The 17,478-nt window shown below is 42.5% G+C and overlaps 1 protein-coding gene across 14 annotated transcripts in view; it reads left to right on the top strand.

Annotated features, from left to right (window-relative positions):
• Positions 1 to 17,478, top strand: part of shank3a (SH3 and multiple ankyrin repeat domains 3a) — a 125,066-nt gene that overhangs the window by 58,093 nt on the left and 49,495 nt on the right. For 13 of the 14 annotated variants that reach the window (XR_015844135.1, XR_015844134.1, XR_015844136.1 and 10 more), the window contains 8 exons: positions 310 to 477; positions 1,619 to 1,735; positions 6,624 to 6,701; positions 7,518 to 7,584; positions 8,552 to 8,787; positions 9,450 to 9,613; positions 15,530 to 15,711; positions 16,621 to 16,644. Coding sequence is in view for 11 of the 14 variants with exons in the window: in XM_088299257.1 (XP_088155383.1) it covers positions 310 to 477; positions 1,619 to 1,735; positions 6,624 to 6,701; positions 7,518 to 7,584; positions 8,552 to 8,787; positions 9,450 to 9,613; positions 15,530 to 15,711; positions 16,621 to 16,644 (1,036 nt within the window). In the remaining 3 variants the exon portion in view is untranslated. The remainder of the gene's footprint in view (positions 1 to 309; positions 478 to 1,618; positions 1,736 to 6,623; positions 6,702 to 7,517; positions 7,585 to 8,551; positions 8,788 to 9,449; positions 9,614 to 15,529; positions 15,712 to 16,620; positions 16,645 to 17,478) is intronic. The other variant, XM_088299258.1, reaches the window with a different exon arrangement.

The following is a 17,478-nucleotide window of genomic DNA, read 5'->3' as shown; positions in this document are numbered from 1 at the left end:
TTCTGGAGTGGAAAAGCAAAACGTGGCCCTTCAAAATATCCCCAACCTGCTTTCACATGAATTCTATCATTAAAATGTTTTTATAGGTTCATTTCAGCATTTTTAAATTATTATTATTGTTACATTATCGATACAGTAGCGTGAAATACCGATATTGAGATTTATTTTGTCATTATCTGATATGACGTAGTATTGATACCCCAGAATCAAATATCACTATTTTAAATGCACCGTAAAGTTGTCGGTCACTTTACATTTTTCTTCTCATTACAAGCGTGTGTCCACATTTTTTCCCCCCATACTTTTTAGACGCTGTTAGACTTGGGCGCATCTCCTGACTACAAGGACAGTCGGGGGCTAACTCCCCTCTACCACAGCTCGATGGTGGGGGGAGACCCTTACTGCTGCGAGCTGCTGCTGCACGACCATGCGCAGGTCGGCTGCGTGGACGAGAACGGCTGGCAGGAGATACACCAGGTGACAAACGTGCCGGCGCTGTTTGCAAATTCTTGACCGCATGGGCTTGTTTTGTGACGGGAATGGGTGCAAACCTGATTACTCACATTCACAGATGTGGAAGATGATCTTCCAACCACGGGCACGCAAATATATCAATTCACCACGCGCAGTGAGCCGAAATTCATTGCTTTAGTTTAGCCTTTAAGCACATGTTTCTAAAATAACTTTACAATATGTTAACGCTTTTTTAGAAAATAGAAAACTTAGTTTTAAAAGTCTAATAAAAATCCACAAAGCTCCCAACCTCAGCTGCTTATAGTTCAATGAAAACAAACATCTCTTTAAAGTTTACTTCGGTAAATAGTTTTCTATTTGTCGTGAGTTGTACTCTATTGATATTTATTGAAATTTCGGCAAAGTCTGTTTCCTGTTGCCTCCCGTAGTGCGTGTGACTCGAGGTGAAAAAGCAAACAGGCAGCTTACTGCTGATTGGTTGCTACCCACTGCACAAGGAACCAATCCGATGGTGCTGTGGGCGGGCCAATCTGCTTCTGCACGCAGGGCCACCAGCACAGCCGAGAGAGAGAGAAAATTGTGCTGCAGCGAGCCAAAATAAACCAGCTTTTAATTTATCGGCCTTAAAAGTAAAAAAAAAAAAAAGGCAGATGCTGCTAACCTGCAAAATGCCAAATAATAATAATCGGCCTGGCCGATAATCTGTCTATCACTAGTACAAGCAAGATTCGAGAAGACAGGGAGAGTGGATCTTCTCCACTCGTATAAAAAGTCAGAAAAAAAAAAAGTAATTCGGGGGAGAGAGAATCAATCAAACAAAACATGGCTTTTATAAGCTTGCTGTCTTACTCAAAATTCTTGAAGCAATAGGTTTCTTTTCTGTAGCTCAGCATTCAGTTTTTTTGCCTCTTCCACTGACACTTCAAATTTCATTTTATTCTTGCAGTGCTCTCTCAAAATTTTAATGGTGAAAACCATCAAGTTATCTGAAGCGCAAAAGACTTTTACACCTGTTGCCAATTCTGCTGAAATCTGCTGGAGTAATTAGCGCCCACTATTTGGGATCTTATTAAATCATGCCCAATTTGGTTATCTTGTTCAGCTACTTTGTAAAGCAGACTTTCATTAATTCCTCTACTTGCAGTCATGCCGCTATGGCCACGTGCAGCACCTGGAACATCTTCTGTTCTACGGAGCGGACATGAGCGCCCAAAACGCTTCCGGGAACACAGCCCTGCATGTGTGCGCACTCTACAACCAGGTACCACAACCAAGAAAAAAACATATTCTCCACATTGATCTCATATTATATCCTAGTGTTGTATTTTATGTGTTGTATGTTTTTTTTCCAATCAGCTAACTCGTGTTGCCAGCCATGTTTCACAATACCAGTAGCTCGCACTCTTCTTTCTATCGTGTGGGCATCTCTTCTGTCAAAGTCGATGAGCTCTCAGTTTTGACAGACAGTTGCGATCGTTTGTGACATTGAGCCTTCTCGCTGGCCTTACGCTGAAGGCGATGAACGCGGCTTGTGAGGGGGCAGCGCTATGCGGAATCAACGCACCCGAAAGTCGGAACTGGCGACCGTTCGAAAATCAAATCAAAATAAACCACAATGGCCGAAGGAGGGAAAAGTGTGGATTTAATTGCAGATACACTTGTGAGGCCATTTTCAAGAGAAGCTAGGTCGTCTGTGGAAGCGTCTTTTTGTATATTATTTGTACAGCCGTGGAGTCATAAATGACGGCAATATGAGGGGGATTGATTCAAGTCGGACTAAGTACGACTTCACTGAAGGCCCAGGTGTGAATGCTCGGCCCGCCACTGCAAACATTGATATCACTCAGTAATATTTCTCAGTCTGTCACGATGCAGCATTGACAACAATATTGCAAAGTCTTCTATGATACACGACCAATACATCAGCATTATAATCCTACTGTTGGAATTTATCATACCACCGGTTGAAGCGTGTAACAATCTTTCTGTTGTGTTTCCCATTTGGAGACTTACAGGGAGATCCAAATCACACAAAAGCAAAAATAATATGTGCCCAGGAAGGTAATGCGCCTGTACGTAATGGCTCGCTCATGGAGCAGTGAACTGACAAAATGCATTGATGTTTTCTCGCCGACATGTGAGCGAATGCTGTGTAGTGATGTGGTTACGATACTTCGATCACTCGCTTCGCTTGTGTTGCGGGTCACTTTGACCCGTGTTCATTTTGCTCAAAATGGCCTACTTCTGTTCTTCTTTTCATTCTATAAAGATAGAATTGATGTTCGCTAGATCCATTTGTATTCGGGCCTACAATTTCTTGACTTGAGTAAAAAAGGGAGTTTGGACTCTTTGTGTGTCCTCCATTAGAGAGAATTCCCTGTTTTTTTCCCTGTGGCGATGAGCAGATTGATCTGTGAAACAGGCAGACTTTAGCAATGGGGGGTTGGTCGAGGGGTGGCGGTGGGGGGTGGGGGGGTCCCGAAAAACTCGAGACACGCTTATCTCCGCGGTCGTCTGCAATCGTGTAGCCAAATGGGCAGGCGCGATCTAAGCCACCGTCGGAGATCAATACCTCCATAAGCGGGGCACACGGGAGGAATCCAAACGGTGAAAGTGAGAGATGCTCGACATCTGTGGGAAAAGGAGGACTTTTTGGTTAGCGGCGATCACAAGGTAATACTGTCTGCTCACGTAAACTCAATGATGTTTAAGTTGTCATCTGGAAGGAGAGACAGTCTGCTCGGGGGGGCGTCTCTGAACTCCACAGAAAGACAAAAAAAAAAAAGAGAAGTCAAGCACACTCTCATGTGTTTAGGTGGGGGGTTTAACGTCTGAAGAGTTTTTGATTTTCAAAAGATTCAGCTGTGATTGATGAGGTCATTGATCATTTTACAGATCTATATATTTTTGCATTTAATACAAATTTAGTATATGTTCAGTAGGCACAAAAAAATAAAATATAATCCATTTTCCCAGGTCGCGATGTGTAAAATTTAAACATTTATTTTCATGTCACAGTGGCTTTAATTGACGACTAGTCACCTTATCGATTCCCCATAAAATGAATACGATCGCTCTTCTTAACCAGTCATTCTTCACCCACCGTCACGTTTCGCAAAATACAAACAAACACAAGGACTCGAAATCGCCAGAAAAAAGTCGCATAATGAAGTGTCTCCTGAATCATCCAATATAAAAAGACGGCGGCGACGGGAAGCATCTGTCTTCTTCTTTAAACATGACTGAACATGTTCATTAAATGACTGAAGAGTAAAGCTACGCTGAAGTGGTCATGAAATTCTGTTCCGAGTGATTTGCTGCAGGAAGACTGATGGTGCGCGTGCTAATTGGCTTCTCGGTGTCTCAATGTTCACCGTGTGCTGCGCGTCTTTGTAAACATGAGGCAAAAGTGTGCGAGTGGTTGCGGCTAGCTTCATACGATGCTTTGTAAATGTATCGTTACGTAATATGAGGACTGCGCGTGCTACTACTGTACGAGTTATCATACGTCACCTTTTGCTGAACCTTGTTTTCATAATCAATGTGGAGGGCTGAAATTTAGCCACACAGAGCACACACACGCTGGAGGATGTTTTTGGATAAATCTCACAAGGATATGGATCAGTTAGCTTCAGAGTAGCTCTTAGTCCGCTACAGGCACTCTTCTTTCAACCTTTAAGAAGGCTCGTAAAACTGGTTGCCGTCCTATAATATTTGCATGTCTCCTTCTTTTAACTGGGGTCATCTAATATTTATGTTTCTTGTGTGCTGTAATGGATTTTTAAAACTGGTTTGGAGAAAATATGGTGGACTATCCAGAATTAGGACGAGAGCCCATTTTTTTTCCAGAAGATATGACGTTTAATTCAATTATTTTTATGTAAATTTGGGATTTGGCTCAGAGAAGGATAATCTATTCAAATTTGCAGCACATTTAGTTTAGTTTTATTTCATATTTTTATTTAATCTATTTTCTTGTTTTTTTTTTGTTTATTTGTATTTATTCTATGGATATTTTTATTTGATATATAAAAAAAACTATTAAACTATGGATATTTGCTTATTCTATGTTTCTCTTTATTTTTTTTGTCTGTTTATACATATTCTTATTTTGCTTTTATAGTTTTCATGTTCAAGTTTTACTTCATGTTGTTATTTAGTTTATGTATTTTTATTTCTTCATTATTTTTCATTGTTTATTTTTTGTTGCATTCATTTCAGGAATTTGCGTTGTATTTGTGTTTCTTTTTAATTTTACTTTTACTTTTTCTTTTACTTTTTTTACTGAAATTGTTATTTATATCTACATACATTTTTCCTTTATATTATTTGTGTCCTTTTTATTATATTTCAGCCCATCAAATAATGGTGGAGGTGGATTTTTCAAATTATTTCATATTTATTCAGTAATTTCTGAATTAAGGAATATATTGTAAGCGAAAACTTGACTCTGGGAGTTTTGAGCTGCGGTGCATGCTAGCGGACTAAAGCCTGTCCATTCTGTGCTCAGGGTTAAATTACATATCGACCACTTCCAAACACCCTCGTTCCCCCCAACCCCCGAAGCTAAACAGCCAGCCCCCGCACGTGTGGGCCTGTAGATGTGTCCATCAATCTACTAGTGGATTTTGCCTCGCCTTAGGGCTCTGTGTTCAGTTATACTAAGTACATGGCAGTGAGTTGGAAAAGAAAGACAACCCGGGCTTCCTCACGCTTAAACATACGTAAATATCAACTCGGCTTGGTAACGGTATTTGAAAAGGCAACTTAAATGTAGCAGGGGGCAAATTTTTTCATCATTGCTTCTGGGCGGGCCACATGGGACCACACATTTACTAACCTATTGTATGACAAAAATACTATTTTTCTGTATGGATAAAATTCAGGCATATGTACAAAATACATGCTCTTGATATATTTCATTTTTTTATTTATTTTTCAACAAATGTATAAAAACTGTATTTTTTTTCCAGTGTAAAGGGCTGTCTTGCATAAAAAAAATATCATTAAAGGATGGCACACAAGTGCCGAACAGTAAATCAATTATAAGTACAAGTCATTTTGTGCATTTTTCACCAGAATCAACTAATTCATAATTTTTATATAATTGAGGTACAATGTTTGTGGTGCATATCATTCTAAAGCTGCAAAAAAAAAATGATTACGCCTATTCACATTGTAGTATCGGGAAGTAAATGACCCATTTAAGCACAACCAAGCCATGTCTGCCATCTTTTGGTGAATGGTGATATTGCAACTTAAAACTACAGTCTCACAATTCGACACCTGCAGATTCACAGATTTGCGCATTTAAAAAAAGAAAGAAAGAAAAATTCAAAATATTTTATTTTATTTTATTATTTTTTTTATTTATTTACTTATTTATTTTATTTATTTTAATCAAGGGGCCACTCTAAGTACGACCAGGGGGCCAGTGGCCCGTTCGCTGCTCTACTCTAATTGAAAAGTAATTCAGCGGCTTGGTGATGAAGTGCTGCCACCATAAGGAAAAATACAAGTCTCCCTATAAAACAATTTTTTTTCCTCTTTTTTTTTTTTTCCACGGTAACGTTAGCTAGCCCTACATCTTAGGATACCAATTGCACATTAATTATTGATCTTTGTTTTTCTTGCCATCATTCATGTTAAGACACCTCGAAACTGTTTTTAAAGGTGAAAATAAATGTAATATTCCATCTTTAAAGGACAAAAGGATTTCGCAAAGCATTTGATTGTGCTGGTGTACTTAACGTTGTCTTCGTTGCTTGTCAGGGGTTAGTGTCTTTGTGAAAAATTATGTTCTTTTAACAAACGAATAAAAAATGGTTTTTCCACCAAATGCCAAGTCGAGCCAGGATGATGTTGCCCCGAACATCCCCTCAGGCTTTTTCTTCTTTTTACGCTCACTTTATGTTTCCGCGACAGCTCGTATATTGATCCTTTTTCTTCTCGAGTGTTTTTCTCCCTTTCCAGCCAGTGCTATTTGTACAAGGTGACATTTAAAAGTCGGCACATGCAGACAGTCATGTGACCTCCACCACACCTGTCTAATAGGCGGACCAATTAAAAGTTGCTTGAAATGGCGCCCGTCCACCTGCGTGCATGATTGCGGCTGCTTATGTCACATAAATGTCTGTATTGTCATTCAGGACAGCTGTGCTCGTGTTCTCCTGTTTCGCGGGGCCAACAAGGAGATCAAGAACTATAACAGCCAGACTGCCTTTCAGGTATGACACTTCTGCTTAAATGGGGTGGTATCAGATGTCTCAAAACGACTATGCTGAGACTTTTTCTGTGGCTTGGCGATTCCCTTCCAGTATGCTTAGAAAATACACGGCAATCTTAAATGTTAAACTTGTTCGACATTTACGATAAAGCAACCTCAAGTGGGGTGCATACATACTTCTCGTCTGTCTTATCCTTCAACGATTATCTTGTGGTGAAGGGTTGCTAAAAGTCAAAAATTGGGCCACATTTGATCATTGTTAATCCCCTCAAAATGAACAAATGTCCAATTCTCTGTGGTTTCTCAATGATTAGCCTTGATGATCATGAGCACTATACTAAGAGTGATTTTTTTCGCCCCGGGAATGTTAAACTTGTTCAATAGTTATGATTAAGCGACGTCCGGCAAAGTACATTTGGGCCAAATTTTGAAATAATCACTTGTATTGTTTACGATTGCTCGAAGAAGATTAAGGTGGAAAAAGCACTCATAACACACCGCAGACCACAGGATTATCGCTCATGATCAAAAACCATAGCCAAATGGGGTAAATTGAATTTGGCTATCATTATGAGTCGGTGGCCTGACTTTTTATCGTAAGTTTAACATTGTCAGATGTTTCCTGAGAGAAAAATCATTCACAGCCCACATCACAGCATAATCTCTCAGGTTTAGCATTTAGAGACCTATGCTGACTTTGATCAATAATAATGACTTATAACTCGTCTGTGCGCACGCTGTTAAATAATCACATCTGAGCACCGCAATGACTGTTCTCTTCTGTTCGCTCCATGATACGTCTCTCGTCACCCTCCAGGTGGCTATTATAGCAGGGAACTTTGATCTGGCTGAAATCATAAAGGTCCACAAAGCATCAGATGTTGGTGAGTGACTCGTATTTTGCCAATCCTTCCTCCAGGTTTTAAGGTTGCGAGGGCTTCTGATAGAGCAATGTCAGGGCGGGGAGATATAAAGGGACACAAAGTGAAAAGCAGGGAAGATGAAGAACGTGAGATTAAAGAGATGCAGAGAAGTTTTCAAAGGGGTGGGGGCGGGGGGTTATTGGATCCCCCATCCAAGCCCTACTGAGCTGAGCTGCTCCATGCAGGAAAACTCTGCCATCTAGTGTACATATACGTCGACAGTACGGTGGTTACTGTACAACACTTCAACACCACTGATATTGAGATCACCTTCTGCATCTTTTTAATAGCATCAATTTCAGTCAGTTAGTATCAGTCGCCGTGGAATCTCTAAAACACAGTCGCATTTTTTTTTCAACATAACAACACGGAAATTTAATTAATTTAATTAAGGCACCAACAACATTAATAGTAAAACCTTAAAGCAGAACTTTGTGGCACTGAACAATGGATTGTCGTTCAATAAATAATCTTCCTTATGTCTTTTTTTTTTTCTTAATATCCCCAACGTCTTGTACGACCATCATGGCCCACTTTGTCCTGTAATTGGTCCCATTTTGTCCCATCATGTCCCATTTTGCCCAATAGTGTACCATAATTTCCTCTATTGTGTCTCATCCTGACCCGCAATATCGTTCATGGCCATTAAGGTCTTATCATATATTATTTTGTCCTATACTATCACATAAAATCCTGTTTTGTCCTATAAGCGCACATCATGTCCCGATATGTCCTATTCGGTCCCACAGTGTCCCCTCTTATACCCTATTTTGTCCTATCAGAACCCGAATAGGTCTTATCATGTCGCATTTTATACAATATCCCCTAGTTTGCGACAATTTTTTCCCATAAGTCCCACACACAATTCGTATTGCTTTGAAACGAATAAAACGCCTCACGTTGGGTTTTGTTCCGTCTGTGTCGTCAGTGCCTTTCCGGGAGACGCCCTCCTACACAAACCGCCGGCGGGTGACGGGCCCCACGCCGTCCCCCCGCTCGCTGCTGCGCTCGGCAAGCGACAACAACCTCAACGGCAACGACAGCGTCCACGCCCTCCGGCAGATGCCTCGAGAGTCCCGCGGCCGCCAGCAGGGTCACTCCCCTGTGCCGTCGCTGCGGAGCCTGCCTGCTTTCGGCCAGCACCAGGGTGGCAGCCTTGGGGAGGTGAGACAGTTGTGCTACCAGATGTGGGTTTTTTTTAAATCACACAAAAAGGAGCAGTGTTAAGAGAAGTACGATGGAAAAAGTGAATCCAGATAAATTGACGCCAATGTGCTCTTGTAACCAAACCCAGAAAACAGGTGAGGTATGACGTTCGCCACGATGGCCCCATGTCCCTTAGACGTCAATTTCACTCGACAGCAGATGTTGGCCTCATGCTAAATGGCAAAGGTTGGGTTAAACTGCTTCATTCTTAGTCCAGCAACTCATTAGCAGCTTCTTTCATTTTAGGCAGCTCGCTAAAGTGAAACCCTTTCTTCATCCCTTAGAAACAATCAGCCATGCCTTCGTTACATCTAGGCTAGATTACTGTCATGTAATTTATTTTGGAGTCAGCCAGTCAACCCTCAAGCGTCTCCAAATGCTCCAAAATGCTGCTGCTCGCCTTCTAACTGGATCTCGGAAGAGAGAGCCCACAACCCCAATTGTGGTTTCTCTTCACTGGCTCCCGGTGAACTTTAGAGTTCATTTTTAAGATGCTTCTGTTTGTCTTCAAATCTAAAGATAGATGGATGGACGCACGGACGGACCGATAGATGATTATGAAGCTTGAGCATGAAGTAAGCATCCAAACTGAATATGCACTCCTTTGCTGTCCTTTCCAGAGTCGTCATGGTGACTTCCCCGACAGCAGCCTCCAGAGCACGGGCAGCTCGAGGTCTTCTCATTCCCGCTCGCCTTCTCTGCATCACTCGCACGATGACGACAGGCCGGTACCCAGACGTTCCCACAGCCACGGCTACCCCCACGGGCATCGGGGAAGACTTAGGTCTGTAATGCGTGCGTCGACTTTACGGAGAGCGCTTTATTTGGGTGTGGGTGTGGATATGACAAACTAATCACCCTTTGACGACGCCTTGCAGGCGTTTCTCGTCTTTGTCGGTCAAATTCTTGCAATGCATGGACTGCCTCTGCTGTGTTGTAAATGCTTGTTGGGAGTGAGTAGAAAAGGAAGGCCGGATTTGGTCGGGCTTCTCATGTGAGCCGCATCGTGGCCTAATTGGCCTCCTGCATATGCTGATTTAAGACCTTGTTCCTTTTGCTGGAGCCTATTTCAGATGACTCTCAGCAAGATGCAGGGTACATCCTGAATTGACCGCATGTTATATTTTAAATTTGCAATGGAAAAGTCCACTAGATTTACGTTGTTTCCTTCTGAAAAATATGCATTTTTCATTTTCTGTATTTTTAAAATGGGTCCTTTTGACCCGCAACATAACAGGACATCCCTTAAGTCGTACAATTTGGAAATAAAAATAAATTGCACTTCAAATTATCTTGTGAGGAACGATTCGGTGAGCATCTAGGTCAAGGGTGTCCAAACTAGAGCCCTGGGGCCATTTGTGGTCCACCATCCCTTTTTCAACATCCCTCGGCATATACAAAAAGTGGCCCGCGAGGCTTGTTAAAAAAAGAAGGCTGCTAGTGGGCAGAGTGAAAAGGAAGTGGTTTGGGGTGGAGGGAGCGGGGATAAAAAGAAATAGGTGCCGCCACTATGAATAAATGGGTAGAGCTTTTCTAGACATGCAAAGATGCCAATAAACTAATTACGATGAAGGTAATAACACAATTTCTCTGTGGTGGAGGTCGATAATTCAATTTTATAATAAATAAAAGATAAATAAATGCTAAAAGATCTTAACGTCCCGTTTGTCTTGCTCAAACCTGAGCTGTGCTATATTCGTCCTTCCTAAATTGCCAGCATGCGCTCACTCATTGCTTTATTTGCATGCAAAACGACAGACGATTATCAGGATGCAAAGCACATTGCTGATTCGTCTCTTTTTTCCCCTTTTAATGGACTGAGGGAGACACAGAGAGAGACAAGCCAGAGCAGCTTAAATAAATAGCAAATATTTTTTAAAAAAGGGGTCCGAAAGCATACTGTAGGACAGAAAAGTGAATAAATCGGTGACTTGTTTCAGTGCGCAACATAATTTTCTTTGCTTTATGTTTCATTCGACAGCAACCTTCTACTGAGATTGCCAATAAACGGCTTGAAGACTCACGGCACCTCTGCCCTTTTAGTTGTCGAACAAAACGCACTTCTACTTGAGTACAGAGTGGGAGTACGTTGCCACCTTCGAAAGCAGTCGCCTACGACAAAACTGTTGTGAACTCTGAAAAACATCCGCGTGAATGTCACCTCGTGGCATTTTCCAATACAACTTTGGGTCGCAGTTATCTACCACGTGTGATCGGAGTCATTTATATGTAATCGTTAAGTCAATTCTGATTTGCTTCCAAGGCGGAAATGGCAGATGAGACGTTTCGGTCATGCCCGCAGCTGCTGAACCTAGACCAAGGGTGGGCAAACTCTTGGATTGGCAGGCCACAATGGGTTCTAAAATCTGACAGAGGGGCCGGACCAGAAGCAGATGGATGGAATGTTTTGGTCACCTCACCTCATCTGAGAAAAAAAATACATTTGATTTGAAATGAAATTGGACAAATATCTTTGAAAAAACAGAGAATTTAGAAAATAAAATATTAACATGGTTTATTCATTTAATTTTTTTCGAGTTCGGCGGGACAGATTAAAACGTTTAATGGGCCGCATGTGGCCCCCGGGCCGTAGTTTGCCCACACCTGACCTAGACTGTACTTGGGAATCACACAATTTGCAAGTTATTCCAGGTATGAATACTTTGGCTTTTTCTTTTTGTCTTTTGGCGTGCAGAAATTTGAGTCACGAACACTAAATTGGGAGCAGCATACTTAAAAACATACAGCAGATTTTGAACAATTCTCCAAAATTGAGGCCAAATATTTTTTAAAGGTCTTTATTGCCATTTCATGTAAAAGTTTTTTTTTTTTTTTAAATCCCTATTTCCGGAGACAGCGCATCAGATGACAGAGTATCCTTATTTTCGTAAAAGCATAAGGCACACTGTGCATGTTTGCCAAGTTGGCGCTGCTCCCCGACAAGCCGGGTGGGCCGGCAAAGTCCAAGAGTGTCTTGGAGATGCGCGTGGTAGTAACAATTTGATTGCAGAAAGTCGACCTAAACCTAAATTACCGGCAAATTACCACGATTAACAAGAAACATTTTCACAACTGTGTACAAACACGATATGAGCGGCAAAAATAGTCGCACTTTGTACTTGCTGTAAACAGTAGTGCAGAATATTGTGTTGAAAAAAAAAACTGTGGCCAAAGAACTGATTTAATTACTTTTACTGGAGCGTTGCATGAATTGGAAATCAAAATAAAAAAATCAACCCCGCAACCCCCCACATCTTGCATGTCGTTAAGTTGAGTTACCGAGTATTTGTACTAAGTGTGCCACTGTCTTGTTGACATGTTAAAACGCGATACATGTCACAAAGTCGGACATCACACGGACAGTAGATAGATGAAAAGAAGCACACGTTCACTTCTAATGGCTGCCTTGTCACTTTGTGCATCGTCGTGTCTCCCGCCTCTCGCCTCTGCTCGTCTCTCAGCCTGGTGTTGTTCCACGCTGGGGTTCAAACATTAACATGCAGCCGTCGTCCCCAATGGTCCCCCGCTACCATCAGCCCCCCCCCCAGTAATTGGAAAGCCGTCAGCAAGCTGTTGTTGCTCGTGCTGTAGAAGGGGATGGAGAGAGAAAGGTTTGTGTGTTGAAGAGTACAGTTGAGACGGAAGAGAGCAATCAGGTAAATGAAAGCTAGATCGTGAATGATACAATTTGAAGGGGCCAAAACACTGACAAAAGGGAGACGGACGTGCTCGAAATAAATCAGCGTAATATACTCTATTGATCCGGATCAGATCCGTTTTGCATACAAATTGTTAGCGCGCAAATTCCCCATGAGAATTTTCGGTAGACTTTTGACATTTTGGCGTGCAAAACATTTTTCTTGGAGAAAATAATTCAAATTAAATACCCTTATTAACTCATTCACTACCAGCCGAGTAAAAAAATGGATCTTTGACGTATTTAGCCGTCAATGGCACTCAATGAGTTAATTACGGGCTATATGTGAAGCAACATTTTCCCCCAAAAAATGTGGAGGCTGGTTATTTTGCAGGTAAGTGCAGGCAGGCAGTTGTGCGAGAAGGACGGCTGTGCCGCTGTGGGTGTGGTCACAGCCAACTTCTGCTCCGATCAGTCGTTTTTAATGCAGCATGAAATGGGTACTGTGATGACACCCACCCACTCCCGATCATTTGTGTGATTTACCTGACTTAATGCTCCACCAATTTCCACCACTACTCTCACATCACAATGATCAATACTTTACAAAAACAAAGTGTAACAACACACAAGTGTCCCACATTCTTAATGTGGAGCAGTTCACGATCCTAATTTACATAATAGCATCACAAAAACATTCTTGCCCGAGATGCTGGTTATGGAATTGATTCATGTGCTAAGATTGCGCCAGATGGGCTAGTCACAGTTGGCTTTAGCATGATCTTGTTCTGATCAGCTGATCTGATCACCAGGAGATGGAAATATCCAGAACGGAGATCTCAATGGTGAATAGAAACCGTCCCTTTACCAAAAAGTAAACAACTGTCAGATTAATGTGGTAAACCAGGGTGACATTATAACTGTGAAACCATAAAAATGTATGAACCCCTCATATTATCACATTACTCAACAGAATCCAGTAAAAAATGAAATAAATCTTTGTTCAACTATCTTGTGATTTATTTTGAAATAAATAATTATTTTAAAATTTAAAATCCATTTAAAAATAAATGTTCACAATATCTCAATAGTTAGTAAAAATCAAGACAATTTGTAGTTTTGATATTTTCACAAGAAACTGTGATGTGGGGGGCCAGATCTGGACCCCGGGCTTTGAGTTTGACACCTGTATGTTAGACCAATCAATTCGTGTAGCACTTTGCAGTAACATGCGATAAAAAAACGTGTTTTTTAGTCTACTATTTTATGCTGCTATTTTATTGAAGTCGCACGGCAAATATTGTTTTTACTTATGATATTACTAATGTGATTGTCTGTGTTTAATGGGCCACTAAATAGAAATGGAATTTCAGGAAACTTTGTGACTTCATTATTTCTCGCTCAAACAATAACATTTATAGCACAGTTTGTGGCAAATGTGCAGCGAATTGCTACGTGCATTCTCCCGTTTATTATTAGATATGATGTTATTATTCTGTCATATTGAGTGCCCTCAGATAGATTATCTGGAAGTTAGCAGGAGCCTCTGCAATTTTGCAAAATGTTGTTTCCTCACAATTGATCAGAAATCAGAATGATTAGAAACTCCAGAATTGGGCACTTGACTCTTTTATTTATTTTATTTATTTTTATTCAGTCCCCTGCCCTCCGGCCGTGATCTGAGTAGCCTTCTGGCCTCGAGCCTCCAGTCTTATTCATAAAAATTGTCGGTCCCTGACCCCTTTCCCTGCTGCCAATGAGTCCAACAATTTTGTCGATTTCCCACAAGTGTACATTGTTTTGTTTGTCACTAAATGTGTCCGATTTTGCAGGGAGGCGAAAAGTGTCTTATATTGAACATTACACCTCATAATTTTGTTTTTTGGGGATAAGTCTCATAAAATAAATATTTTTCAAGGCAAGCTGGCAGGTTTGAAGAAGGTAAAACACTTTAAAGAACAATAAAAAAAATACCTGTAAATCCTTAAACTTAGCCGCAGGTGCTGGCACGTCACAGTTGTACCACCGTCTGCCTCAATTTGAGCCCTGCTTGTTGTTGTTTTCGGATATATTTTGATTCCATTAGCTGACAGAAGCTTAAATGCGGTTTCAAATGTGTTTTGAGCTCGAGAGGAGAGGCGAGAGCAGGAGGAGGAGCGGGATGACAAGGATGCCGCCAACACGTGGCGAGGCTTGTAGCGACGGAGGAGGGATGAATGAAAACTATAGGTGGAGCTCTGCCACCGCTGTAATTCGCTAGCTTTCATTCTTTTTGTGCGTGTGAAGAGATGCTGGCGCCGGAGAAGGAGGGGCGGAGCAACAGTTCAACCGAATGGGCTCGAGCTTCTCACCTAGCCCCCCCCCCCCTCTCCCCCGCCGCCCTCCCTTACCCAGTCGCTCACGCCAATATTGACACACACACGCACACACGTGAGATCAACGTGCACTCGGACCACCAGTGCAATATGTTGTTGGGGTTTTGCGTGCGTAAGGCTAGCATGCTCATGGAGGGGCTCGTGCGAGCTGTCAAAGGGGAGGGGAGCAACACAACAACAGCAGCAGCGGCAGTAGTAGCGGCAGGATTTGGCCGAGTGCGTGTGAGCGCATGTGTGTGAGAGAGGAGTGGTGGAAGGAAGGACGGAAGGCGGAGGGGCTCCTGAGGAGACGGGGAGCAGGAATCCACGCTCCCCCCTCGACAGGAGGGATCCGCCGTAGGTGTCCGGGATCCGTAGTCCCACCCGCCAGCGGGGGAGACATGCGGGATACGCGTCCCTGCTCTCCGGAGGGGGCTTCTGCCAACTTGGGATGACTCAGAGGGGATTCCTGTCGTGCAGGAAGGCACCTGACTATCTTGCTTTTTGCTTCAGATGCCACTGGATGCGCTCCCGCGGAACACTGACAGCTAGCGTTTGAACGCAAACCTTTTATGAATCGCTCCCTGTCCGCCGCGAAGACCAGGGGCCGTCACCCGCCGGCGGCCCCGCGGACCATCATGTCCGTGACCACGGGCTTCGGCTACCAGCTGCCCGGGATCACCACGGTGACCTATGTGTTTGTTTACAGCCCCGGCTCGGTGCAGCGGGACCCCAGCCCGCCTCATCACACGCCGCCGGCGCTGATGGGCGCCCGCGGGCCCAAGCGGAAACTCTACAGCGCCGTCCCGGGTCGCACCTTCATCGTCGTCAAGCCCTACACGCCGCAGGGGGAGGGGGAGATTCAACTCAATCGAGGAGAAAGGGTCAAAGGTAAGATGACCTCAATAGCATTGTATCACAAAGCTATCTTGACATAAGGAACTTATTTTACATGAGGAAAAATACAAACAAAAATGATGGAAAAGGTTAACTGTCAGTATACGTCGCTGGCATGGATAGATAAACACATTTGAACTTTTTCCTCCACTTTTTCAAACCAGCGTTCCTGCCGGGGGACATATTCAATCAAAATCAAAGCAAAAATACAATATTTGCTGTAATTAAATGAATTTTGGACAGAGGCACACCTGATGATCTGTCACTGCATCCTGTTTGGGAATCACGCAAACAGCAAAACAGCAAAGTAAGTTCCTCAAAGCAAATTGTTTCGTTCTTAGTTTTTTTTTTGTGGCCGTTGTATTTAACTCATTCACTACCATTGACGGATATTGACGTACTTTCATTTTACCTGGGCTGGCAGTGAATGAGTTAAACTGTTAGCATCAGATATAAGAGAGTAGTGCCGTACTACTTTTTATTCAAGGGCAAAAGAAAAAAAATCTATGAGCAATTTTTCTTTTTAATATCGTGACTCGTTTGGTTTTATTTGTCGATATATGTGCACATAAATGTACATTTCGTGTTAAATTTACACACATTTGTTGGCGTACGATCCCATCATCCTGGAACGTTCACGTGAATGTGAAATGTCGCCTTTCTCAGGATCCAAATGGTACGGTCCCGTCACTCATTTAGAAATCATCAGACTGCAAAATAAAAAAAATCATGTCAATTGTCCTTCTGAACAACACATTGCAGTGCTATGTATATTTCTGCCTCATGTTGAGCTCTACTCGTACTATAAATGTTGCATTTATTTTGTTTCTGCTTCAGTGGCTCAGCTTTTCATCTGTTTGTGTGCGTGTGTGCTTTTTGTCTCCATCCATGCCTCACTTCAAGACTTTGACTGTAATGACGTAGAAGGTAAACGCCATACTGCTCTTTTCAACCCTTGCCACGGTCCTCCTTGTGTCACCCCTCCGTGTAGTACGCCCGCCGCCCTGTTTGAATCACTGCCATTGGTTTTGACAAGTTGTCGGGATGGGCATCGCACTTTAGCAAGCAAGCAACGGTTTTGGTATCCACAGCAGGATTTCACTACTTGGCAGCAATGGGCAGAGTGTGGGATGAATTTTGACGATTTAGCAAGCTGAATGAGCTGCTGTTGAAAAAAAAATTTTTGAATGAAGTTAGGGAAGCTGCGTATTTGAATTGGTTGTATATACTGTAATATTTTGTATTGCTGTTTTACGCTACCAGACGTTCACTTGGATATTTTGAGATTCTTCAGCGAGGATCATCCGCGGCATACTTTTGTTTGCTTTTAATTGACATCGGTGACTATAAGTACTGAGCGAGTGCGAAATTTCATCTCAGAATTTTCTTCCAATGCCCATCCCTCGTGCGAGGAGAGTGCATGCAGATTCAAACAGGTCCTGTCAACTTTCTCCTCTCTGGTAGTGCTCTCCCACTTGAGCATGCGACCTTCTCCTTTTCCCACCGTCACCTGCCCACCGATATAGCCAGCCCCCCCCACTCGAGAGGCCACAACCCCCCCCCCCCACGCCCCGCTTTGCATCCATCCCGGTGGTTCATACCCACATTAGCTTAATGAAAAGACTTCAGAAAGAGTGAGTAGTAGCTGCACTCAGGTTGAGATCACTCATACTCGCTTCACATATGCCGGCAAGCGTACGTTGAAAGTATTTGGTATTGTATATAACCAGAGTTTGGGCCCCATGAAAAGAAATATTACCA

The sequence above is a fragment of the Idiotropiscis lumnitzeri genome, chromosome 6 (genome assembly GCF_059441095.1).
Source record: "Idiotropiscis lumnitzeri isolate Australia: NSW breed Sydney's pygmy pipehorse chromosome 6, RoL_Ilum_1.0, whole genome shotgun sequence".
Classification (NCBI taxonomy): Eukaryota; Metazoa; Chordata; class Actinopteri; order Syngnathiformes; family Syngnathidae; genus Idiotropiscis; species Idiotropiscis lumnitzeri.
The sequence above is the reverse complement of the archived record's forward strand: the minus strand, read 5'-3'. Positions and strand labels throughout refer to the sequence as shown.